Below are 26,230 nucleotides of genomic sequence, written 5' to 3'. Positions count from 1 at the left end.
ACAAGTTGGACAAATTAAATATACATAATTCAAACATCTGTGAAAAGGTATGTTTGTGTGCCTGGTAGGAGCACACAAAGTCACTTCCTTCCGCATTCTTTATTTCAAGGATTTATTTTTATTTAGTGACCAATCTAAGGTCCTTCTTACATTCACACCTAATCGTGTTTTGGGAGGCAAGAAGTCATATATAGACAGCCTAATTTCCTCAACTGCAGTGAAGTGACCAATAACACGCAATACAAATTGTACCATTAATGAAAAGTTGTAATTGATTGCTAAAGGTAACAATGATGCTACTGTTATCTATGTGATTAAATATAGGCCACAAAAGTATATTAGAAGAATTAGATCAATTACAATGTTTGTGTTAAACAAAAGTGGGATGTCATAAGGCAAGTCTGCAGCACTGAGAATATGTTGGCACTTTATAAATACATGTTAATAATTATATCTGATAGGGACCTTAGATTGTAAGCTTCCCTGGGCAGGGAATGATGTAAATCAGGAGTGACCATACTTTACTAATGTGAGGTTGTCCCAGTAGGGTCTACATCCATAAAAGTATTGTTAGCATTCTGTTCCATGGAAAGTATTATTTAAATATTGATTGATGAGGAAATGTATATTGCTATATTTAACAAACAACTATGTCTTATGTAACCTTAACATAATAAATATCTGAATGAAAAGCATGAAACAAGGGTGCTTTAAATAAGCTGTTTGTTGATAGTGTCTTGAGATCTACTGATCACCAGCTAAAGGTCTACTGGAAGATTCCGATCTGCCTTTTGGGCACCGCTGATGTAAATGATACATAGGCTCTGTAACTCTGTAATGTTGGTGTTATATGAATAATGATTTATAAACCAATGAGGTAATGTAATAAAAGCCATTAACAGAAAATATTTGCAATGCACAATTGTATGCCTTTGGTGAGAACAAATTTTCCTTTGCACAAATTTAATAAAGCTTTTGTGAACCCAAAAAAACAGTGTGCAATAAATGCGTAGAAACAGCCCACAATGTATTCTTTGTGGACTTTCTGGAATACCTTTGTCATGGAAATGTTTCCCCCATAACCCCATTACCCCTGTAAATGCCTCTATTCATCCTTGTTAAGTTTTCTTTTATCTTTCTATTGCATCTGCATTATTCTTATCCCCACTCAAGATTTTGCTGTTATTCTCACAAATCACCCTATGGTGGCTCTAACTACACATTATAACTTCACCAGATCATTATTAAATAGCGTTGCCTGTTCTGATATGCCCACAAAAACCCACTTTATGATCACATCTCAAAAAATATTATTGTGCCCATTTTCATCCCTTTAATCCACCAATGATTTCCCCAAATTATACATGTACATTCATATTATTGCAATAACTTTTCTCCAGATAATTTCTGTACCAGTTGTTAAAATGTATTTGCTACCACTACTATCACATTTCCTTGAAATTAATTGTGTCTGTGCAATTTCTGACCATGTACCATCAATGCTTCTGTGTGTGCCCTTATTTATTTATTCTGTATCCTCTGGGCTCTGGTGTGCCACTCTCACCCCCCACTGTACACTTAGTCTTCTTATGTGCCATTATCTTTTCCTACTGTACCTTCAGTGCCAATACAATATTCTCTAACCACTTTATACTCTCAGTACTCCTATATGACATTCTATCTCCCCTTGTAGTAACTACCTACCCCAAGATGCCTTTTATTATTTATTATTACTCAATTATTTATTATTGCTTCCTATGATATATTGGTAACTGCTTTGTATAATATATTGGATTCTGTAGGGTATGCTATTCTCCTATATAAAATGCCACACATCTGTGAAGCTGACATTAATAAACTGTACTCCAGATTTTCAAAACAACAGAAAACATGCAGTGCCAGATTTCACACTGGCCTGTTGGTATTTTAAAATGAATTATTGTGATTATTATTAATACAAGTTTTATTTTTCATATATGAATCTGTGGCTTTCCAAGAGTAGCTCTCTGTGGCTCTCCAAAGTCTTCTGTAACTTGTGGTTTTTTTAAGATTTTCGGATATTTATGATGCTGGCTTTTGTGCAACAATACAAAATGTTTGTGTAACTTTCAGTTCAGATTTTTTAATAAATTTCATGACATTCATGATTTTAGAGAAAATAAGTTAGGTTTTATATAGAATGAAAAAGGTTGAACTTTCTAAACCTAAATTACTATGTCACTATGTAAGAGTATTTCTTTTCTTGTTATAGGGATTGGCTCTTCTAATTCCTACGTATATGTTTGTCACGACCGGCACCCAATACCAGAACAAGTCCAAGTACCCTGGTCTCAGCTCGGCTTCACCAGTAGTGAACCTTTGGTCTTCGGGAGGAGCCCTCAGCTTACTTGGGTGCCACCTGGACTTAACGAGAGGTACAGGGCGAGATGTTCTGGCTGGCAAAGGGGCATGGCTGGTAGCAGAGTCTTTTGGGCCGAAGGTCACAGCACAACAGGATTAGGCAGAAGGATGTCAGACAGGCTGGTTCGAGGCAGGCGGATATCAGAATCGTGAGGCAGGCAAGGGTCAAAAACTGAGTAGTCAATCAAGGGGTTAAGCAGGAGAGTTGTCGTAGGCAGGCAAAGGTCAGGATACAGATTGTTGGATAGTCAGAAAGCAGGCTGGGTCAAGCACGGATAATCAGATTAGAATACAAAACAGACGCTCAAAACTCAGGAAACCACAAGAACAAAGTTCTATCACGGGCAAACTCTGGAAGCCCTTTCGCACTATTTATACTTTTAAATTTGGCGCCATTGCGCGCTGGCGTCATCACGCCAGCGCACCTGCACCTTTAAGAAACACGGAGGCGCGCCTGGAACTGGACTGGAAGATGGGGCCGGAACTGGACCATGCGGCAGGCGTCCCCGCCGATGGCGCGGCGGGCGACCCCGCCGCACAGGTATTTTTAGAACATTACCCCCCTCTCAAGGGGGGGCCACTGGACCCCCAGGCTTACCAGGAAATTTAGATGGAATTTCTTCCTGAGTTTGTCAGCCTTGATGTCCTCTACTGAGACCCAAGAGTTCTCCTCAGGGCCATAGCCCTTCCACTTAATAAGGTATTGAAGCTTACCTCGTACGAGGCGGGAATCGAGGTACTCTTGGATCTCAAACTCTGGCTGACCTTCAACCAACACTGGGGGAGGAACAGACAAAGAATGAATAACAGAGGAGGGATACACGAAATGAATTGGAAATCTTAAAATTAACAGGTAATTGAAGGCAAACTGAAGATGGGTTAATGATTTCAGAAATGGGATATGGACCAATAAACCTGGGTCCCAGTTTGAGAGAGGGCACCTTTAACTTGATATTTTTGGTAGACAACCAGACCTGATCCACCACTTTATACTGGGGTGCCTCTCTACGTGATCTGTCGCAGCTTTTTTTTAGCAGAAGTAGCTGCAGATTTATGAACTTGAGACCAAACCTTAGAGAATTGTTCAGGGGAACAAGACCCACAAAAAGAAAAAGATTTGGGATGCAACCCATTTACAATAAAGAAAGGGGACTCCCCAGAGGAAGAATGAGTAGAATTATTGTATGCAAATTCTGCCCAGGGTAACCCACCACCCACGTGGACTGGTTGTCAAACACATAACACCTGAGGTACTGTTCCAAGGACTGGTTTACCCTCTGGTTTACCCTCTCAGTTTGACCGTTGGTTTGGAGGTGATAAGCAGAGGAAAAGGATAACTCAATCCCAACCAAAGAACAGAAGGCATGCCAAAACTTAGAAACAAATTGAACCCCCCTGTCGGAAACAATATTTTCAGCAAAACCATGAAACTCCAAAATGTGGGTAACAAATAGGTCAGCAGAAGGGAGGTGTGGAAGGGGAACAAAATGGCTCATCTTGCTAAATCTATCCACACCACCCAGATCACCGTTTTCCCCTGAGAAGGGGGTAAATCAACAACGAAGTCCATTGACAGATGGGACCAAGGTTTTTCTGGAATGGGTAAAGGGATTAACAGAACCTGGGAAGGATTACGAGAAGACTTTGATCTTTGGCAGACTGGGCAGGAATTAACGAAGGCCTAAGCATCCTGTTTGAATGATGGCCACCAAACATGATGGGATAACAGGGACACCGTCTTTGAAATGCCTGGATGCCCTGCCATCTTAGAATCATGAATCTCCCTCAATACTTGCTCCCTTAACTCCTGTGGTACAAACCATCTCCCCGAGGGGTATCCCTAGGAGCAGATGTTTGAAGAGGGAGCAATAGAGAAGAAAGGTCAGATTCAAGGGTGGCTATGATCATTTCTCTGGGAATAATGGGAGTACACTCACTAGAGTCAGAAGAAATGGATTCGAAACTCCTAGAGAGTGCATCTGCCTTGGTGTTTTCAGTCCCAGGCCTGAAAGTCAAAGAAAAATTAAACCTTGTGAAAAATAGAGCCCACCTAGCCTGCCTCGGATTAAGGCATTTAGCAGACTCTATGTATAGTAGATTCTTGTGGTCAGTATAGACTGTCACCAGATGTTTTGCACCCTCTAGGAGATGCCGCCATTCCTCAAAGGCCCATTTGACTGCCAACAATTCCCTGTTACCAATATCATAATTCACCTCTGCGGGTGAAAACTTCCTGGAGAAGAAAGCACAGGGATGTAACTTGTTGGTAGTCGAGTGCCTTTGAGAAAGGACTGCCCCAGCTCCCACCTCAGAGGCGTCAACCTCCACAATAAAAGGAAGCGCAGTGTCGGGGTGACGAAGGATTGGGGCAGAACTGAACTCCTTTTTGAGGAATTCAAATGCTTGAACAGCCTCAGGGGGCCACATGCTGGGATCAGCACCCTTCTTGGTTAAATTAGTGATGGGGGCCACAATGAGGGAAAAATTCTTTATAAACTGACAATAATAATTAGCGAAACCGAGGAACCTTTGGGTTGCACGTAACGAAAGGAGTTGGGTCCAATCCAGGACTGCTCTCACCTTGCCTGGATCCATTTCTAAACCCTTGCTGGAAATGTTAAATCCCAAAAACTGAACAGAAGAAACCCCAAAAGTACATTTCTCCAGTTTTGCATAAAGATTATTCTCCCTCAGTCTTAGTAAAAATTCACGAACATGTTTTGGATGTTCCTTCGTGTTGGAAGAAAAAATCAGGATATCGTCAAGATAGACCACTACGAATATCCCCAACAGGTCCCGGTAGATGTCGTTGACAAACTCCTGAAACACAGCGGGAGCGTTACAGAGACCGAATGGCATTACAAGATATTCGTAGTGGCCATCCCTGGTGTTAAATGTAGTCTTTCACTCATCACCCTCCCTGATACGTATCAGGTTATAAGCCCCACTAAGATCAAGTTTGGTAAAGACCCAAGCATCTTTAACCTGATCAAAAAGTTCGGAAATCAAAGGGAGGGGATAGCGTTTTTTTATGATGATCTTATTGAGCCCCCAATAATCAATAAAGGGGCGAAGACCACCATCTTTTTTCCCGACAAAAAAGAAGCCCCCCCTCCCCCCCGCAGGGGAACTAGAAGGTCTGATGAAACCCCTTTCCAAATTTTCCTTAATATACTCTTTCAATGCCTGGGCTTTAGGCAATGAAAGAGGGTAGATTCTACCACAAGGAGGAGTTGACCCAGGGACAAGATCTATTGGGCAGTCATACTGCCGGTTTGGGGGTAAGGTTTCTGCTGCCTTTTTAGAGAAGACATCAGCAAATTCTGCATATGCAGCAGGTAACCCCTCAAGAGATGTAGTTGCTACTACAGAGGGAAAGCATACCCCAGCCCACATAGTACCCCATTAAACCACCTCCCTTGAGACCCAATCAATCAGAGGGTTATGCCTCTGGAGCCACGGTAACCCCAAAATAAGAGGAGAGGAAGCACCCTCTATGAGGTAAAAACCTATCTCCTCACAATGTGAATTATTAATACACATGGAAAGGGTTACAGTCTCCTTAGAAATTACACCTGACCCTAAGGGTCTTTTGTCTACTGCCATAATTCTCATGGGGGCACTTAGGGGAACTAAAGAGATACAGAATTTAGCTGCAAAGGCAGAATCCAAAAAATTACCCTCCGCCCCTGAGTCCACAAATGCGGACACCTTGACAGAGCCCGTAGGCCAGGTTAGTTTAATTGGTAACAAAACCTTAGAGGCAGATTGAGGAGAGGAAACTCCTGCACCCAAATGGAGCTCCTCTTCTCCATTTAGGCTACGGAGTTTCTTAGAACATTGGTTCAGAAAATGTCCCTTTTCACCACAGTACATGCACAGACCCAGGGAACGCCTGTGTGCCTTTTCCTCAGGAGTTAGATGGGATATGCCTAATTGCATAGGCTCCTCCTGAGGTAGAGGCACAGGGGGGTTAGGAGATTTTACATTGTTCACCACGTTAGATCTTATATTAGTAACCCCAGAGAAGTTTGTACTCCTCTCAGCCTTTCTCTCCCTTTGCCTTCTATCTACCTGGATGGCGAGGGACATGAGACCATCCAGGTTAGAAGGTAGGGGTAATTAACCAGACTATCCTTCACTGAATCAGATAACCCCAAATGGAATTGACTTCGTAGAGCCAAATCGTTCCACCCAGTTTCCACTGCCCACCGGCGGAATTCGGTACAGTACACCTCCGCATCCCTTTTCCCTTGGCGCAACTTACGAACTGTGGTATCGGCAGAAGATGCACGATCTGGATCATCATAGAGAATTGCCATGCTGTTAAAGAAAGTGTCAAGGGAATAACAAGCAGGGTCAGAGGAAGGCAGCCTGAGGGCCCAAATTTGGGGGTCACCCAAAAGCGGGGTCATTACGAACCTTACTTTCTCCTCACCAGATTGGAATGAGTGAGGAGAAAAATGAAGGAATAACTTACATGCCTCTTTAAAGACGAAAAATGTAGTGCGATCCCCACTGAATTTCTTGGGGAACACAATTTTGGGTTCATGGGGTTTAGATGAGTTACCCCAATTGGCAGAAGAACCCACAGGAGGTGCAGGAACAGGATTAGGCACCAACTGACGGGTCAGATTGTGGAACCCTTGAAGCAAATAGTTCTGCTTTTGCTCTTGCTCCTCCATACGTTGCAGCAAAGTGGAGAGCAACATCTCAGTGGAAGTTTGAGGAGATGGTGTAGCAGAGGTAGCAACAGCTTTGTGACCGTCGTCCTCCATGGCCCATGATAATGTCACGACTGGCACCCAATACCAGAACAAGTTCCAAGTACCTTGGTCTCAGCTCCGCTTCACCAGTAGTGTGACCACCTTTGGGCTTCGGGAGGAGCCCTCAGCTTACTTAGGTGCCACCTGGACTTAACGAGAGGTACAGGATGAGATGTTCTGGCTGGCAAAGGGGCACGGCTGGTAGCAGAGTCTTTTGGGCGGAAGGTCACAGCACAACAGGATTAGGCAGAAGGATGGTCAGACAGGCTGGGTCTAGGCAGGCGGATATCAGAATCGTCAGGCAGGCAAGGGTCAAAAACCGGGTAGTCAATCAAGGGGTTAAGCAGGAGAGTTGTCGTAGGCAGGCAAAGGTCAGGATACAGATTGTTGGATAGTCAGAAAGCAGGCTGGGTCAAACACGGATAATCAGATTAGAATACAAAACAGACGCTCAAAGTTCAGGAGACCACAAGAACAAAGTTCTATCACGGGAAGCCCTTTCACACTATATATAACTTTATACTTTTGAATTTGGCGCCATTGTACGCTGGCGTCATCACGCCAGCGCACCTGCGCCTTTAAGAAACATGCGCGCGCGCCCTTAGAGGAACAAGATGGCGCCGGAACTGGACCAGGTGGCGGGCAACCCTGCCGCACAGGTATTTTATTACAATGTTATTAGGCTGTTTTGCATCAGTACCATAACTAAAGGGGGCGGGTCCTGGTGTGTGACGCGCAGCCGTGCCTCCGCCCCCGTCCATATGGCCTGAATTTCAGTGGCGCGCGGCGCTGCCGGGGGGATTTCAGTGGCGCGCGACGCTGCCGGCGGGCCCTGAGGGGGTGCGGGCCCTGGCCCACTCGCACCCCCTGCTCCCCCGGTAGTTCTGCCACTGTCTTGCATGCTTAAGATCTACCTACAGATTTTCAGTGATGGTAAGTCAGGGGACTGTGAGGACCATTTAGGATCATTTTCATGTTGTAGGGGCCATCACATTTTTAACTTCTTGCCTGACTGTTTCACATTGGCACCCAGCATTTGGCATCTATTTCTTCTCTCTACACATGCAATGTTTCCTGTACCACTAACTGGCACTCCAACCCCAAAAGAATAATGGATCCAGCTCTGTGTTTAACCACTGGCAAGATGTTTTTTCCCATCAAATGCTGTACTTTTCTTTATCCACAGCTTTGGTGATTATTGTGTGAATTTATTAAAGGAGAACAGAACTTTACAAATGAATATAGCTATTCTCACTCAGACTGAAGCTGTGCTTGTCAGTGCAGTTACTGGATGCCACTTATAGAGCAGATCTACTCCTCTCCGCCTCATTAAAATCCCCAGACAAAGAGTTTAGAAGTTTAGTATGCAGCATGTGCCCTTGCCCTTAATGTTCATGATGTGACCTTTTTGCAGTGTGTTCTGTGATTTAAATCTTATAGTACTGCTATCTGTATGCAAATAATTTGGCACGTCACAGAATTTACCAGTGGGATGGCATTGCTTTTGTGTTATACTGAACAAAATGAAAGTAGATACAGTCCATGATCTCAACTTCAAGTACTAACAGTATTGCCCGGATTGGATGTGGAGAGAGGGACAATGGATAAGAGGCATAAAGAGATAGAGGAGGCTTCTATATTTTTTCCCAGTATTGCATCATCATTCCTACTGTAATGAAGCATACATATTGTAAATGTCAACAGAGAATAGTTCAACATACAGGAAAGAATAATTATTTATGGCTTAAGTAGGTTTGTAGTGGTAATGTTAATTGCCTAAATCTGGACTTGAAGTATTTTTCTACTATAGTTGGATTAAGTGAAGAACTAGGATGCAATAGTTATCTGTCTCATGACAAGATGCATCTTTTTTTTAATAAAATCTCATTAACTTGGATGCTCCAACCTTATTCAATCAGGTGACCAAATTAAATGTTTAAAATCTAAGTCTGCTCTTAAAGGATAAGTTAATTTCTATGAAATTGCAATTAATGCATGGGGCAGCTTCACTGATTCCTACTTAAAGTATACTTATACTTACTAAGTATAGTAAGAAATCATATAGCTTTCAAAATGTCAGTTCTTGTGGTAACATTTGCATGACCAGATAATATATGCAAACAAATTGTCATTAAGTACAATTTCGGAAGCAAATAACCATGTTATTTGCTAGCAATGCGGTGTTTTCCCATCAGTTCCACTATCAACTCAAGCAAGTGCATTGTGTGTTTGTTGCAACTGCTTCTGATATTTGAAAATTAAGCAACGGAGCATCGTTTGTTTATTAGATGTCCATTGATGCAGCCCATATTGGGAAACTTGGGATTACAACCACATTCATGGTGGCTGTAGCTCCAGAGTTCCTTTTCATCAGTAGTTGGGGATGACCAATTTTTTTCAGATGATACAGATTGGCGGTGAGACTCTCATTTTCAAGAGTATTGCAACAACATTTTGACATGCATATGTTTCACCAGAAACAAATTGTGTTTTTTTGCACAGGAAAAGAACAGTGAGAAACTGCCCATTGACTCCAATAGTGGACTGTCATGGGGTCTGTATTTAAAACCTTTTAATAGGTAATTTGGAATTAAAGATGCATTTTTTAATGATTTTTGAGTTACGGGATAATTTTTGATATTGTAGGTGATTTATGTCCTTGGAACTGGGGCATAATCCCATTTTCTCTAGCCCTTGTTTAACTGGCTGTCATACTCACCAAAGTGGAATTTTCAGTGGAATAATGCAAGCAATTATGCCCTTTAATTCTGGTGTCATTTTGCCATTTACTGCTGGGAGTCATCAACATTTAAGACTGGGTGTTTTTTTCCATTTAATACTCTGAGACACTGTGTCATCTAATAGCTGGAATACCTATTTAATGCTGAGATTGATGTGCCATTTGATGCTGAAAGTAATGGTACCTTGACCACATACTGTTAGGACTGCCAAAAGGACCCGACGGCGCTGTTTACATTCCCGGCGATCACAGTGAAGATCCCAAATGGTGGTGCTCATGCTGAACACATGGCTGCAGCGTCGCTGCATGATGATGTAATCACTGGTGCCGGGATCTCGTCATAAAAGGTTGCCCAAAATACTGTGACGGCGCCCAAGAATAGGATTCAAACCACTCCTGGGTTCCTGTCCTGCTTTCTCCCAGCCTTGATTCCTGCTCCCAGCCTTGATTCCTGCTTCCAGCCTTGATTCCTGCTCCCTGCCTGTGATTTCTGTTACCTGCCTGTGTTATTGAACTTTGCCTGGACTTTTTGGACTTTTGCATCTGATCTGCCTGCCCTTGTTAACTCCTGCCTGTGACCACTACTACCGATTCTGCTTGACCCTTCGGATACCGCGACCTTGCTCCCACTAGAGGGCTTCCTCCTTGATCCAGACTACCTCCCCGGAGGGAGCTCCCGGCTCCCTGACATTATTCTTGGGCCATGGATCCCACTGAGGAAGCTCAGCCAGATTTCGGCAGGGCCTTTCGAGGTCTGCATACTCGCATGGAGGCGTACGAAGCTCGGCAAAATTATGTCGGACACACGCTGGAGGCGATTTTGGAAAAGTTATCCATGCTGACGCCGACTAATCCAACGCCGACAACGCCCACGCTAGTTGCTGCCGACATGGCTACACAGTCCTCCACTTCTGGTCCCGTATTCCTGCCTCTCTACAGTGGCAAACCTCAAGCCTGGAGCTCCCTCCGGGGAGGTAGTCTGGATCAAGGAGGAAGCCCTCTAGTGGGAGCAAGGTCGCGGTATCCGAAGGGTCAAGCAGTTTCGGTGCAACCTGCAGAATTTAACTCTGAGCGAGCTAAGGTTGGTTTTGTGATCACTCGTCTGGCAGGGAAAGCGCTTGAATGGGCATCTCCGCACTGGGAGAAGGAGTCTCCTTTAATCGATGATGCTAAAGCATTCCTGAAAGAATTCCGGACGGTGTTCGATGCCCCCGGTCGGGTGGCGACCGCTGCTTCTCGTCTGTTCCAGATCAGCCAAGGGAGTCGTAGTGTAGCGGAATATGCCATTGAATTCCGTACTCTCGCTGCAGAGACTCGTTGGAACAATGATGCCTATCATGCTGCCTTCTACAATGGTCTCTCTATCCGCCCCAAAGATGACCTAGTCTCCCGTGAATTACCCACGCAGGTTGAAGACCTCATTGCTTTGTCTGTCAATGTGGACACCCGTCAGAGAGAACATCAAGCTGATAGGGACAGAGTCAAGAAATTTCAACCCATGTTGGCTCCTCGCTTTCAAAGACCTCTGTTACCTCCTACCCCCCAGCAGCCTTCTGTTATTCCTCCGGAGGAACCTATGCATGTTGGAAGAGCTCGTCTCTCCGAACAGGAAAAACTCCGGAGACGTACGGCTGGACTTTGTCTCTACTGTGGGGATCCATCTCACTTTGCCAATTCCTGTCCTGTGAAGCCTCAGAGTTTCTCTCTTCAAGGTAACCTTGGAAAGGTCACAAGAAAACTCTTATTTAAATCAAATTGGGAGCAGAAGCAATAAATACTATTAGTAAGCATGTCGGAGACCTCTAGTGACCAAACAGAGGTAAAACCACAATCTCAAAAATTTCTCCAACACATGCTATTAAAGTAAAAAAATATAAATTTTATTCACATCAGTAGTTAAAAAACATGTATAGTATTCCCTCTAACGCCTAACGCGTTTCATGCTTACCCAGCACTTAGTCATAGGCAGAATCCCAAGAAAACTCTCACAGGTTTCTTCTGCCTTTACAGATCCGTCTGTCCGCTAAGAACATTGTTGGCTCAACTTTTATTGACTCTGGAGCTGCTGGAAATTTAATGAACGCTCTCTTTGCCAAATATATGAATGTTCCCCTGTTTCCATTGACTCCTCCACTTCGAGTAACCGCCATTGATGACCGATCCCTTGAATCCGAGTTTATCTCTATGAAGACTGGGGAATTGCTTGTGCAGGTTGGGACTTTACACAAAGAAAAGTTATTGTTTCTGATTATTTCCTGTCCTTCTGTTCCAGTCGTCTTGGGGCTTCCCTGGTTACGCCTGCATAACCCTATCATTGATTGCTCCTCGGCGTAGATTTCCCATTGGAGTCCATACTGCCAACAGCACTGCCTTCCTGCTGAACCCATCCAGAGGGGGAATATTTCTACGTCAGATTTCAAGACGCTTCCCTCCTTCTACAAGGAATTCTCCGATGTCTTCTGTAAAAAGTCTGCAGAATTTCTCCCTCCTCATCGTCACTAAGATTGTCCAGTTGATCTCCTGCCTGGAACCATGCCTCCTAGAGGTCGCACTTATCCTCTCTCCCCAGCAGAGACCTCTGCCATGAAGGAATATTTCCAAGAAAATCTCCAGCGGGGGTTTATTCGCCCTTCTACTTCTCCTGCAGGGGCTGGATTCTTCTTCATGGAGAAGAAGGGTGGAGGCCTACGTCCTTGTATTGACTACCGGGGTCTTAATAAAGTCACCGTTAAGAACCGGTATCCCTTGCCTCTGATTGCAGAACTTTTTGACCAACTTAAGGGGGCTAAAATCTTCACTAAGTTAGATCTCCTTGGGGCATATAACCTCATCCGCATCCGTGAAGGTGACAAATGGAAGACAGCATTCAACACTCGTGATGGGCACTATGAATACCTCGTGATGCCCTTTGATCTCTGCAATGGCCCCGCTGTCTTCCAAGAATTTGTGAACAACATTTTCTGGGATCTCTTGGGAAAGTTTGTGGTCGTGTACCTTGATGACATCCTGATTTTCTCCAAGGACCTAGCAAGCCATCACTCCCAGGTGAAGGAAGTACTCTCTCGTTTGAGGAAGAACTCCCTCTTTGCCAAGATGGAGAAATGCGTGTTTGAAGTGTCCAAGATTACTTTTCTGGGCTAGATCATCTCCCCAGAGGGTTTCGAGATGGATCCTGTGAAAGTTTCTGCAATCCAAGAGTGGCCCCTACCGCTGAGCACCAAGGCAATCCAGAGATTCATTGGTTTTGCCAATTACTACCGGCAATTCATTAAGGGGTTCTCTTCTCGTATTGCTCCTATCCTGGCCCTCATCCGAAAAGGGGGTAAACCCAGCTCATGGGACCCGCCTGCTATAGAAGCTTTTCAATCCTTGAAGGATGCCTTCACTTCTGCTTCGGTTCTCCACCATCCTGATCCGGAGTTACCTTTCTTCATCGAGTTGGATGCATCTGAAGTTGGAGCTGGAGCTATCCTGTCCCAAAGACATCCCTCTGATGGAAAGTTGCACCCATGTGCGTATTTCTCCAAGAAGTTCTCTCGAGAACTCCTGGTTGTCAAGCTTGCCTTAGAAGAGTGGCGTCACCTCCTTGAAGGTTCCTTGATCCCAGTCACGATCTACACAGATCATAAGAATCTTGGGTTCATTCAATCTCTCAAGAGGCTGAATCCCAGACAAGCAAGGTGGGCTCTCTTCTTCTCTCGATTTAACTTTGTTTTGACTTATCCCCTGGCTCCAAGAATCGGAAAGCCGATGCTCTGCCTCGAAGTTTCACTCCGGTGGATCGTTCTCCTGAAAGACAAGAGCCAATTATTCCTCCTGTCAAGATCATCACTTCTTTGTACCCTCAATTTGCTGATCAAATTCTGGCTGTTCAATCTTCTGCCCCTCCTGATACTCCCATCGGAATGGCATTTGTACCTCCTGAACTTCATCTGCCTATCCTGCAACAGACTCATAGCTCCAAGCAAGCGGGACATCCTGGTCCTGCTAGGACTCTAGAACTTTTACGGCGTCTAGTCTGGTGGCCGACTATTCGTAAAGATGTCAAAGACTTTGTTGCTGCTTGTACCGTTTGTGCCACTTCTAAGCCTAGCCATTCTTGCCCTAGCGGGTTACTACAGCCATTGCTAGTGATGGGCGAATTTATTCGGAAGGCGCAAATTCGCTGCAAATTTGCGCGATTCGCCGGCAGCAAATAAATTCGCGAAACGCCCGCAAAAATTCGCCGGCGGCAAAAAAATTGTTTTTCAAAAAAACGGAGATGCCGGCGCCGTTTCGCGAATTTTTCGGCGAAGCGAAACGGCGCAAATTTGCCCATCACTAGCCATTGCCTGTCCCCTCTCGTCCTTGGACGCATTTGGCAATGGACTTCATAGTCAAACTTCCTCCCTCCAGTGGGAGTACCGTGATCTGGATCGTTTTAGCAAGATGGCCCACTTCATCCCTTTACGGAAGCTTCCATCTGTAGTGGAGTTGTCGCAGTTGTTTATTCAATTGTCTCTGACAGAGGTTCCCAGTTCACAGCAAAGTTTTGGCGTTCCTTATGCAAGGTCTTGGGTATTGCTCTCCAATTCTCCTCTGCCTATCATCCCCAAACGAATGGGGCAGCGGAGCGAGTGAATCAAGCCTTAGAACAATTCCTGAGAAATCATGTCTCCCTCTGCCAAGATGATTGGTCTGACCTTCTCCCGTGGGCGGAATTTGCTCATACCAACGCCTGTCATCTATCCACTGGAATATCTCCATTCATGTCTGTGTATGGCCAACATCCTCAAGCCTTTCCGCAAGACTTTGTTTTGACTGATGTCCCAGCCGCTGATGACCATGCGGCCCATATGTCCGTTATTTGGGCTGCAACCAAGTCTAATTTGGAGAAGAGTACTCTTGTGCACAAGACCTTCGCTGATCGAAGACTTGGTCCTCTCCTCAAGGTTGGTGATAACGTTTGGCTTTCTTCTTGAAACATTCGTCTGAAGGTGCCATCTCCCAAGTTGGGTCCGAAGTTTGTGGGTCAATTTCCTATCTTGGAGATTATCAATCCTGTGGCTGTCAGACTTCAGCTTCCCCCTGAGATGCGAATCCCCAACGTGTTTCATGTCTCCTTGGTGAAACCCGCTACCTCCAACCGTTTTTCTGTTGACCAGTCTCCCCCTCCTACTATCTCTGTGGATGGTCAACAAGAATATGAGGTGGAAAAGATCCTTGACTCCTGACTCTCCAGGGGTTCTCCTCAGTACCTCATCAAGTGGAAGGGCTTTGGCCCTGAAGAATGCTCCTGGGAAGAACACTCTGACGTTCATGCTCCTTGTCTTTTGAGGGATTTCCACGCTAAGTTTCCCCAAAAGCCTTGTCCTGGTGGTCCAGAGGCCCCCCGTGGGGGAGGGGGTACTGTCAGGACTGTCAGAAGTACCCGACGGCGCTGTTTACATTCCCGGCGATCACAGTGAAGATCCCAGATGGCGGCGCCCATGCTGAACACATGGCTGCAGCGTCGCTGCATGATGATGTCATCACTGGTGCCGGGATCTCGTCATAAAAGGGCGCCCAAAACACTGTGACGGCGCCTAAGAATAGGTTTCAAACCACTTTTGATCCTGGGTTCCTGTCCTGCTTTCTCCCAGCCTTGATTCCTGCTCCCAGCCTTGATTCCTGCTCCCTGCCTGTGATTTCTGTTACCTCCCTGTGTTATTGAACTTTGCCTGGAATTTGGACTTTTGCATCTGATCTGCCTGCCCTCGTTAACTCCTGCCTGTGACCACTACTACTGATACTGCTTAACCCTTCGGATACCGCGACCTTGCTCCCACTAGAGGGCTTCCTCCTTGATCCAGACTACCTCCCTGGAGGGAGCTCCCGGCTCCCTGACACATACAGATGAAGCCAGACTGGATTGTACTTCTGTCGCGCTGTAACAGATCAGGATAAATGCGCTGGTCGCGTTAAGTGCAGGGAAACACGCTGTCCCGACGTTTAAAAAGTATCAGAGTTGAAAAAAAAATATTCACCCGGGACAGAAAGTAGCTCAGTTGCTGCTGTAGAAATGGATGCAGATCTACATCCCAATTTTGTCTTGGCTGTGTTTATTTTTTGTTAAAACACATAATAATTATTCTGAGCATGGCAGTGGGAATTATGTTGGATCTATTGTAAAATGCTTTGGATGTTAGCCATTGGATAGCAGCCATATGATATGTAGCATAAGTTAACGTTTTAGTCAGCTTTTAACAACAGCAGTAGCAATAGCATAGTTGTCTAGGTGCTGAACTTGGGTACAGAAGGTTGTGGGTTTGAATCTAGTCATTGCCAGTTTTTCACAACTTTTCCTATTAATTATTTAAAAGTGCTTATTCAATATAATATGTAATAAATTACGTTTTGAAGAGCTGATTTCAGCCTTAACAACATTTTAAAATGTATATTGCATGGTATGTAATAGAAAATGTCTCCATAAAATATACTGTTTTGTGCATTATAATCTTCGCTTGGCTCTGTTCCCAGATAAAAAAAAATACTACGTATGTTTGTCATTTTTTTTAAAAAATAAAAATAGCTTTAACTTGGCAGTTCATTTTCAAGTGACAGTGGTTCAATATTAACATTATACAAAAGCTACCGAACTTCATGGTAGTTTGTCACAGCTAGGGATGGGCAATTTTGACCCGTTTTGTTTCGGCAAAAATTCGCCTGAGGCGAAATGTTGTCGACACCCATAAAACTCTATGGGCATCATAAATGTTTTGAGGCGCGCAACATTTTTTGACGTGTGTTTTTTTTTTTTATGACGCACGACGCCATACTGCAACTGCCATTTCCGCTGCGAAATATGGGGAAAAATTTGCCCATCCCTGGCCACAGCATTTTACAGTATATACCTACTATGTGGTAACCAGGTAAATTAGAACATTAGTAATAGTACAGTGGATATGTGTTATCCACATACAGTATGTGCACATCTGTAGTTATACACAAGTGGCAAAGTGAGCAGTGGCACTTATAGAAGCAGGTTAATTTGGATTGGAAACACTATGGGAATGGCTCACAAAGGCCTTTGGGGATTTGCAGTAAATACTCGAGTAATGGATTTGCAGCTTCAAAGGTCCTAGTGTAGTTGGTTGTAGTGTGTTAATAGGGAGATGTACGGTACATTGTTAGAAGGACTTCTGTGGCAGTTGCAGTCTGGCCTATAACAGGTCCTGTTAAGCTGGTGAAAAGTCATCCTGCCATTTTAGCATCTCGAAATTAGAAAGAATTGCTTCACTCCTGCACAGTCTCCATTAACAAACAGTACCGCAACTAATTACATCTGAGCGATTGTACAGTTATATGGGGCGGTTATTCTTTAGTGTCTCACCAGCAGTCAGGGAATGGTAACGGTTATAGCAGTATAGTGCATGGTGCCAAGTGCCAACCCCTCACATGAGTCATTATTAGTGGGTGCATTCAGAGACTATATCCTATCCTATCCTGATCCCCATTGGAAGCAGCAGTCCTGCCCTGCTTGTGAGACAGTTCACATGAGCAAGCTCTTGTGCTTTCAAATGCAAATTAGCCAAAGTGCACAGCAATACATATTTAAGGTGATTAAGGTACAGACAACAAAGGGTAGGGGTGGGGGTTGTCTGCTGTTGTATTACATGTGCTTATTAAGAGGTTGTGGGAGATGGTGATGTGAGATTTTGTGTAGGGAGAGAAACCCCCATCTATACTTAAAGGACCAGTAATATGGAAGCGCCGCTGCTTCCATGTGCAGCGGCGCTTCCAGCATGAACGATGCAGCTGCTCTCTGCGCTGCTTTGCTTTCCGCTACTTCTCCTCTCTCCCTACTTCCCGGCCCCCTCCATCATCCGCACCCTCTGCCGCATTCATGGCTCTGAGTTCGGGGCCAGGGCTGTATCTGGGAGGCGCTCACTGTGCTGCAGTGGGCACAAATGGCATTGGGCCTAGGGGCTCCCGATATATATATATATATATATATATATATATATATATATATATATATATATATATATATATATATATATATATATATATATATATATATATAAATAAAAAATAAAAAATGCTCATAGACTCAATATACAGTAAAAAAAACATGTTTATTTAATATGTTGTAACATGTACATTATGCTTTTAAATATCAATAGATTATAGGTAAATTGAAAAGAAAAATTGTCAGTCAGTAACATAAAGAACCCCAGCCCAAAATCCTAACCATTTGAGGGTCAAACATACTCACAGTGCATTGCAGTACCCAGGCATGGCAGCATGTGGAATGTTTGAAGGACAAAAGGAATGGATACATTGAAATTGGAAACACTTCTGTATTGAATATTGTATTTTGACTGTATTACTATTCACAATATCCTTTGCTTTCAAATTAGAAATAAGTGGTGCCAGCGAGGTGTTAAAAACCCTTCCCCCAACTAAAGTCTTACGCGTGAGTTCTTGAACATAAAAATTTAAATGTAAATGAGCTGGGGGGAAACTTGGCAACAAATCTACTTGTACTTAAAGTAGTCCATTGTTTAACCCTTTTACTGCCAGATGATTTAGTCACTTGTGGTACATTTAATTCCAGTTTGGTGCTATTTCAGTTCAGGGGACTTTTAAATTAGGGACAGCTTTCCTATAGTTTGTGAATTTTGCTACATTTCAAAAAATCCCCTCATAGCTTCCACTTTTCAGCATCTCCCACATACTATTGGCTGTTAAATCACAGCTTCCACGTGCTTTTAGCCACACGGAGTAGAAATAAAGATCAGCCCAAAGGTAAATAATATGCCCTGTAGTTAGGGTTGCCACCTTTTCTGGCAAAAAAATACTGGCCTTCCTATATATTATCTTTTTCCCGGCCAGGAGCAAACCCTATCTGTAGTACATAAAGTAAGGTGTGAACTAGGTCTGGACTGGGAGTCAAAATAGGCTCTGGCATTTCAAGTACACAGGCTCCCAAACATCTCTCCACCAGCCCAACAAATAGTGACTGTCTATTGCAACTTACAGCAGCCCCTCTAGCATTTGCCTGAACCCATAGATTGCCAGTCCAGGCCTGTTGAACAGTTAAACAATGTGGGCATTTACTGTACAATCTGAGTGTAAGGTTTGAGCAACAATAGACGGCTTTTACAGCCTGAATATGAGATGTAAACTATGCAGAAGCCAGCTAATCGCAGTACTGATTCCTTTAAGGGCAAAACTCCACGGGCGATAAGACACATTTACTGCTATTACTTACCTGAGATTCGGTGCATCCAAAGTGATGCATGCGAATCATCGAATTGCATTAGATCGCGTTGAAGACGTCTGTGGAGTTTCGGCCTTAAGGCTTATACATGGTAATCAGTCACAGCAGCCTGACTTCGTGGGGGGCAGGGGGATACACAGGATAGACCTGCTAAGACCTGTGGCTCTAATTCCTTGAAAATATTGTGCTTTTTTTGGGATTTAAAATGTGGGACAATTTACATTGGAACAAGTAAAAATGCCTTCTAAACTTACTTTCTAGTGTTTATGTACAGATATATACAGACAACTTTAGAGGTTAGCAGCCCAGTCAACAGAATCAATACTTTAGTTCCTTTGGAGATTCAGGTTAGATTGTAGATTTACCAAATGCACAATTAAGGTTCCCATAGACGCAAAGAATTTACTTTGGTGAATGACCAATTTTAGCGAAATCGACCAATCCGTCAAATTATCATGAAGTTAGTGGGATTCGAATGAACGTGCATCTTACGATTTTTCGGCTGACATCTGTCAGGAAATTGATCGGCCAGGTTAAAAAATCTTTGTCGGTCCCAGTGCAATCTATCTATGTTTGCAGGGCCAAGCAGGCAGCTACCCTTTGTTTTCCTGGGAATAACGCCTGAAATGGTCTTTTTAGTTGATGAACACATCGTACATTTAAACGATCATTTTGAGATAATTGTGGTCTTACGATAATGAAAAGATCTTTTAAAGATCTTTACATCTATGGCCAGCTTTATGCTTGTTCTGGTCCTTACACTAATGACAAATTTATTACCAAAATTATGATATACAATATTACATTTTTAGTTGCAATTCTCTTTGGATTGGAAATAATCTTTAAAAATCAATGGCATTATAGAGAAGTGACAAGAAATAGTTAAAAATAGTTTAAAATAATAGTTAGTTAAAAACAAAAAATAAAACTGGGGGAAAAAAATGATGTAAAAAACTTCTAGGAATTGAACTCATGACCTTCAGCTTCATAAACCTGTACTATGCCCACAAGGCTATACAACCTGAGCTGTTGATTGTTACACACAATACATGTTATAAATAATTATTATTTTTCTGTTCAAATATATTGCAATTTAATATTTAAAAAAAACTGCAGCATTGTTAAAAAAAACATAAGGGCAGATCATGGATTTGTTTTACAGTTCTGAGTTCAGATCCCCTATCATATCCCAATGCAAAGTCATCCACAGATACAATTTATAATTAATGTTCCTCTCCATCAGAAACATGTCTCCACACTTTTATTTATACTGCCTTAATCTTCTATCAGAATACAAATAGATCGTTTGTCCAGCTCTTAAGTTTTTAAGGAGATTGTGGCTGGAACGATCTGTCTCCTCTCACCCCTCACTGCAGTTCACGTAGATTCGTACCTGAATACATAGCACTTGGAGACATCTAGTGGCCAAAGCTGGTATTGCAGTCAATTTAAAAACAGTAACTGCGTTAAATGCGACGAGACAACTTTAGGTATCGCACTTGCTGCTGCTTAGCTAGCGTCACAGCGCGTTAAATTTACAAAAGAAAGTGGCTGCATCTGTACCTTCTCACCTCCATTACCCAATCTCTGATACACTCTCTCCTGCACTTAGCCAAGTATTTAACCTTTCTCTTTCTACTGGTACATTTCCATCTTTATTCAAACAAGCACCTTACCTTGATCCCATCTCTCCCACCAACTATCATCCAGTTTCTCTTCCTCCATTCACATCAAAATTGCTGGAAAGGCTTGTTTACAAGCATTTCATTCACAACTCCCTTCTCAACCCCCTGCAATCTGACTGCTGCCCAACTGAAAATGTACTCACCAAAGTAAGCAATGATCTTCTCCTGGCAAAGTCTAAGGTCACTATTCCATACACTCTGCAGCTCCTCCTAGACATTCTATAGTTTTCTAACCCTAACTCTACTACGTTCCCTCTCTCTGTTGGCGTTCCTCAAGGCTCTGTCTTAGGTCCTCTGCTGTTCTCACTCTATATCACTTTGCTAGCAAAACATATTCAGTCGTTTGGACTTTAGCATCACCTTTTTGCTGATGGAACCCAACTCTATTTATCTACTCCTGACATCTCTCCTTCTGTCCTTTCCCAAGTTACAGACTTTCTGCTGTCTTCCCCTGGATGTCACAGCGCCACCTGAAACTGAATCTTTCTAAAACAGAACTCATTATATTTCCTCCAAAATCCTCCCCTGTCTCTTAGATCTCACTCTGTTAACAACATTACCTTTCACTCGACCCTTCATGCACTCTGCCTAGGAGGCACTTAGATCTCACTCTGTTAACAAAAGTTAACAACATCACCTTTCACTCGACCCCACAGGCACTCTGCAGGTATTCTAACAAGTCGCTTTCAACTTCAATCAGTAATATTATAAATCACAAATTTGTTTCTAAAATCCCTATATCTAAATTGTATCCTACCCCATTATTTTATAAACTCTTGTGAGTGGGGCTATTTAATCCTATTGTACTCTGTAAATCTGTTTATTTGCAATTTACTGTTTGCTCCCTGTTATCTAATGTAAAGCACTAAGTAACTTGTTGGCTCTATATAAATAAATGATGATGATGATGATTATGATGGTAAACTTTTAATGCCAGGGGTCAAATAATGCTGGTTTACAAAATAAGTACAGAACATTTACAAAGTTATATTTAGTGAGTCACATGTTTCTACAATGTGACCTATGCTAAACCTGCAAAAGTGGTGTGGTTTCATAACCTGTACCTTTTCAAAAACTGGACACACTACAAGATAAGAGGCAGTTTAAGCAGATTAGGAAAAACGGTATAAAGCAGAACTAAGCTTGTTAAATGCACGTGTAACTCTCTATTGCATACTCCTGCTACATCTAGGATACCACTATGAATCTCCTACCCATTTGAACTAATAACATGAGTATGTTAGGCTGTGGGTAATGATCATTGAAAACATTAACAGTAACACTCAGGCCCGGATTTGTGGAAAGGCCACCTAGGCCCAGGCCTAGACCGGCAGGATTTTAGGGGTTGGCATGCTGCCCAACCACACCCACATTGGTTCAAAAACACTGGGGACTTGGGTGGTCCCCTAGTGCTGGAATACATAAAAGATCCAATGCAGGAGAAGGCACAAGCAAATGCAAAGAGCATTATTAGCTTAGGAATCTGCTCCATAGTTTATTTTATATTTGACTATTAAGAGAAAACTCCACCAAAATGTATTTCTGTATAATGTGTATGATGAAAGAAAAAGTAATTCTAAGCATGGGTTAATAATACATTAAACATTTTAGTTGGGTTTTCAGTACAGTTATTTGTAAATGTAAAACAGTTCTAAGCAATATTTCCCTTTTTGGACAATTCTGACTTTTTAAAACTATGTAGCATAAGCCGGTTCTCTTCCAGCCAAGACTCCAGTCCCAACAATGATTTGCATACTTCTTCATATGTATGTTAAGAAACTGGATTCTACTTCATTGTTTCAAGTGTCAGAACCAGTAGTGCCGGGAATAGAAATATGCAAATACTGTATACTAATATCAATTACATTTTTAAATAATGATAAAACCATTAAACTTTGGAACACTGAAAATAAATCCCCTGAAAAGAGAAGCTATGCCACTAAAGTGAGATAGAGAAGGAAACTATTATTACTATGTTATTCAGTAAGGGTGCCGTTGAATTAAATTGAGGAATGTCTGGGAAGTACACGGGGTGTAGCATTGCTATAGAAATTTAACAGGCTGGCGCACTTTATACCAAAAATGAGCACTTGACCATGGAACTTCTGTATCAGTATTGTGTTGCCATTCCTCAGTTAGTATAAACAATAGTAAAGACAATTCACTGAGGAATGCCGAGTACATATTGACACCCCTAGCCCAGCAAATTACATTATTTGAATTTGCATGCACTTGAATTTATCATCTTGGGGAGCAATAGTAACAGCTATTGCACAATTTTTGTTTCTGACATATAAGTAGGATTCATATGTCCCTTCAAGTATAAAATACAAAGAAAATTTGCTTTTTTTTAGCTTGAAAGGAAAACTTGCATATAATTTATTATTAGTCCACTGCACATAACATCCCTTCCATGCCTCAGGATATTTCATACTGCAATAAACAGCTTTATTAGATATTCAGTCATCTTAAATTAATATCATGCCTCCTTTTGGTTCATTGAAAATCTATACATTTCATTGATTTGAAGTTTTAGATTTAGATGTTATGAGAAAATGTAGCCTAAAGACACAAACAGATATGTTAAATATAACTTACCCTATTATTCCTGTCTGTCTCACATACTTCCTCTTCAGCCAAACCCTGGCGCATAAGGGCTTTTAGTACAATGGCATTATTGGTACTGCAGGCCTTTATAAGTGTCAGAGGCTCTGGGCTTTCAGTGCTCTCCCAACTTCTAAAACTTTCTGCATCAAAACCTTGGCATCCATCATCATCGTCATCATCACTTTCCTGTCCATGCAGCCAGGAGCGCCGTGTTTCAATATCTGGTGGGTAAAATGAGTCATCTGAAGCAATGCTTCTGGTATCTGGCAAATCAGATAAATCATCATATTCTTCACATTCTTCATCTTGATCTGATCGATTAATACGATTTTCCATGCTAGGCACAACAGCAAGAAGCTGTGGGAGAGGGTCTGTGGTTCCCGGCCAGGCAACATCTTCATCACCAGGAGCAAAGTCTTCCACATCTTGTTCATTGGCCTCCTCTACTAAACAGTTGCTATTTCCTACATTTTGACTGGGGTGGACCTCTACATTTACTTTATTTCCTCTTGACTCCCCACCTGTATTTCTTGTTCCAGACAAAAGAACCATTAGTTTAACTGAGAACAAAAGGCGTTAGAATCCATGAAGCATTTCAACTCACACAGTTTCTTCCAAGTCATGAAAATACATCCTCAAAAAGTAAAAATATAGTATATTACTATCTGTAAGGTTACTTAATACCTCAGTTTGTCTTTTTTCTTTAAAAACAAGTAAATGGGGCATCCATGGTCATACCATATGTATTTTGCCCATATGACTTCTATACTTACTTATAACTGAGACAAGCTGTTTGTACACTTTTCAGCATACACATCTATTGTTTAATATTGCAGCATATATGATCTCTCTTCCTCCTTGAGGAAATAGTGTGATTCCTCTTCAGCTTTGCAGTTCCAGTAAAAGGGAATATTTCCGCAAGTATTCATGTAAATTAAAGAAGAATGGAGCAATGAGCTGTTGCCAAAAGTCCAATAGTGTTGTTCCTAAGAATATTTGTCCAGATAATTTTTTGGTAGTTTAGATGTGAAGAAGAGGCTGGAATAAAGAAAAAAAATCAGCACAGAAAGAAGTGAATGTGAAAGCAGTACAAGCAGTCGTTAATCTGTCAGGTTTTCTTAGATACTTGTTGTTAGCAAATTGTGGTCTAAAAGGGACTTTCCTGCAAAAAATATCCTGAAAACAAAGCAGAAAAAAAAGAATCTCCTTTCTAATTTTTTTGCGGTTGTCTGACTAACACAGCATGTTAGACATAGGATATTAGTATCCTTAAATCACTTGTTTCTCAGTCTTTGATGCGCCAAATGTGTGCATATTAATATGGCACAAAATGCAGAAAAAAATAAATTTCGACATTAAAAAGTAAAAGATAAAATATATTCTGTTAGAAAAAAAACAGAACGTGAAAGAGGTCCTTGTCATGCAATGTTACCATGCAGAAAGACAGTTGGAAAACTCCGTCTCTCTAAGCCGATCATGGCTTCTCTGAGGAGATTGAGGATTCAGATTAGTGTGTTGACATCAGGGGCACATTTTAAAAGAGATTTAAATTGGAAATGTACAGCTGTCAGTGTTAGTTCTTGCAAATCAGGCACATAATCATGCACAACTAGCAGGTGAGAATTCCCTTCTCTTCTCTTGTAAACATTAGTAGATACTGTACATTGTGAGACTTAGAAAAGGTTTGCGGGTATTTAAGTTTAGGTTAAGCTAAGCTAAGCTAAGTTTAAGAAGTAAACACATTTTGTGTGCATTTATCTCTTTTGTCCATGGCATATAAAAGTTGCTTCTTTGTTTTGTTATATGCACCTAACACATCTGTATCCTTTGCATCGACCCTAAGGTTTTAGAATAACTGTTAGCTGATTTTGTTTCATGTTTTAAAATCAAATAGTGCATAAAACTTTACAAACTAAATAGGTATATTATATGAAGTGTTCCTTATAAATATTTGTGCGTTGCTTTGACTGAATCAGTTATGCCATGTGGTATATACAAACACAATGATGTCATGCACGTGGGTGGAGTCATTTATTGATTATATACTGGCTGCCAGATAAAGTGATTTCATAAGCTGTTTGCATCTTTGGCAAAAACAAACACACATACATAAAACAGAAACTAATCATCATAATTTAGACACATACAAAGCAGTAATGGTTACATGGTTTTTACAATTATGTTTTACTAGAATAGGACTGCCATTTTATTTTGGCATAAGTCAGTTTTTCCCAAACTGTGGAGCTATTAACCCAGGGAAAAGTGGCTGAGCATCAGTTAGGGTGAGATCTTGGGAAGATGCCTAAATGCTAAACTAAACCAAAAATGACTTAATAGTAGCATTCTAGCCACTGAGCCAACCATGTGCATTCAATCCACCATTCATCATTCTGTAAAGCAATCCCAGAATATATGCAAATGTTGTACCCTATACAATCAGTTGTACTGGCTGATACATTAGATAGCTTTAAGAAGGGGTTGGATGTTTTTTTAGCAAGTGAGGGAATACAGGGTTATAAAAGATAGCTCATAGTACAAGTTGATCTAGGGAGTAGTCCGATTTTTTTCCATTTTGGTCAGGAAGGATTTTTTTTCCCCCTCTGAGGCAAATTGGAGAGGCTTCAAATGAGTTTTTTTGCCTTCCTCTGGATCAACTGGCAGTTAGGCAGGTTAAAAAAAGTTAAAATGTTGAACTTGATGGACGTGTGTCTTTTTTCAACTAACTTACTATGTTACTATGATACTATTGGGGGAATGTAATAAAAGTCGCAAAGAGCAAAACAATTTG

At 42.1% G+C, this 26,230-nt stretch overlaps 1 protein-coding gene across 1 annotated transcript in view; it reads right to left on the bottom strand.

Annotated features, from left to right (window-relative positions):
- Window positions 1-24,907, bottom strand: part of LOC108719048 (ankyrin repeat domain-containing protein 33B) — a 43,054-nt gene extending 18,147 nt beyond the window's left edge. Inside the window, exon 1 of the mRNA XM_018267643.2 lies at window positions 23,434-24,907. Coding sequence (XP_018123132.1) covers window positions 23,434-23,994 — 561 coding nt within the window. The 5' untranslated portion in view covers window positions 23,995-24,907. The remainder of the gene's footprint in view (window positions 1-23,433) is intronic.
- Between the last annotated feature and the right edge of the window lie 1,323 nt (window positions 24,908-26,230).

Source organism: Xenopus laevis, chromosome 6L, assembly GCF_017654675.1.
Source record: "Xenopus laevis strain J_2021 chromosome 6L, Xenopus_laevis_v10.1, whole genome shotgun sequence".
In the NCBI taxonomy this organism is placed as follows: domain Eukaryota; kingdom Metazoa; phylum Chordata; class Amphibia; order Anura; family Pipidae; genus Xenopus; species Xenopus laevis.
The sequence above is the reverse complement of the archived record's forward strand: the minus strand, read 5'-3'. Positions and strand labels throughout refer to the sequence as shown.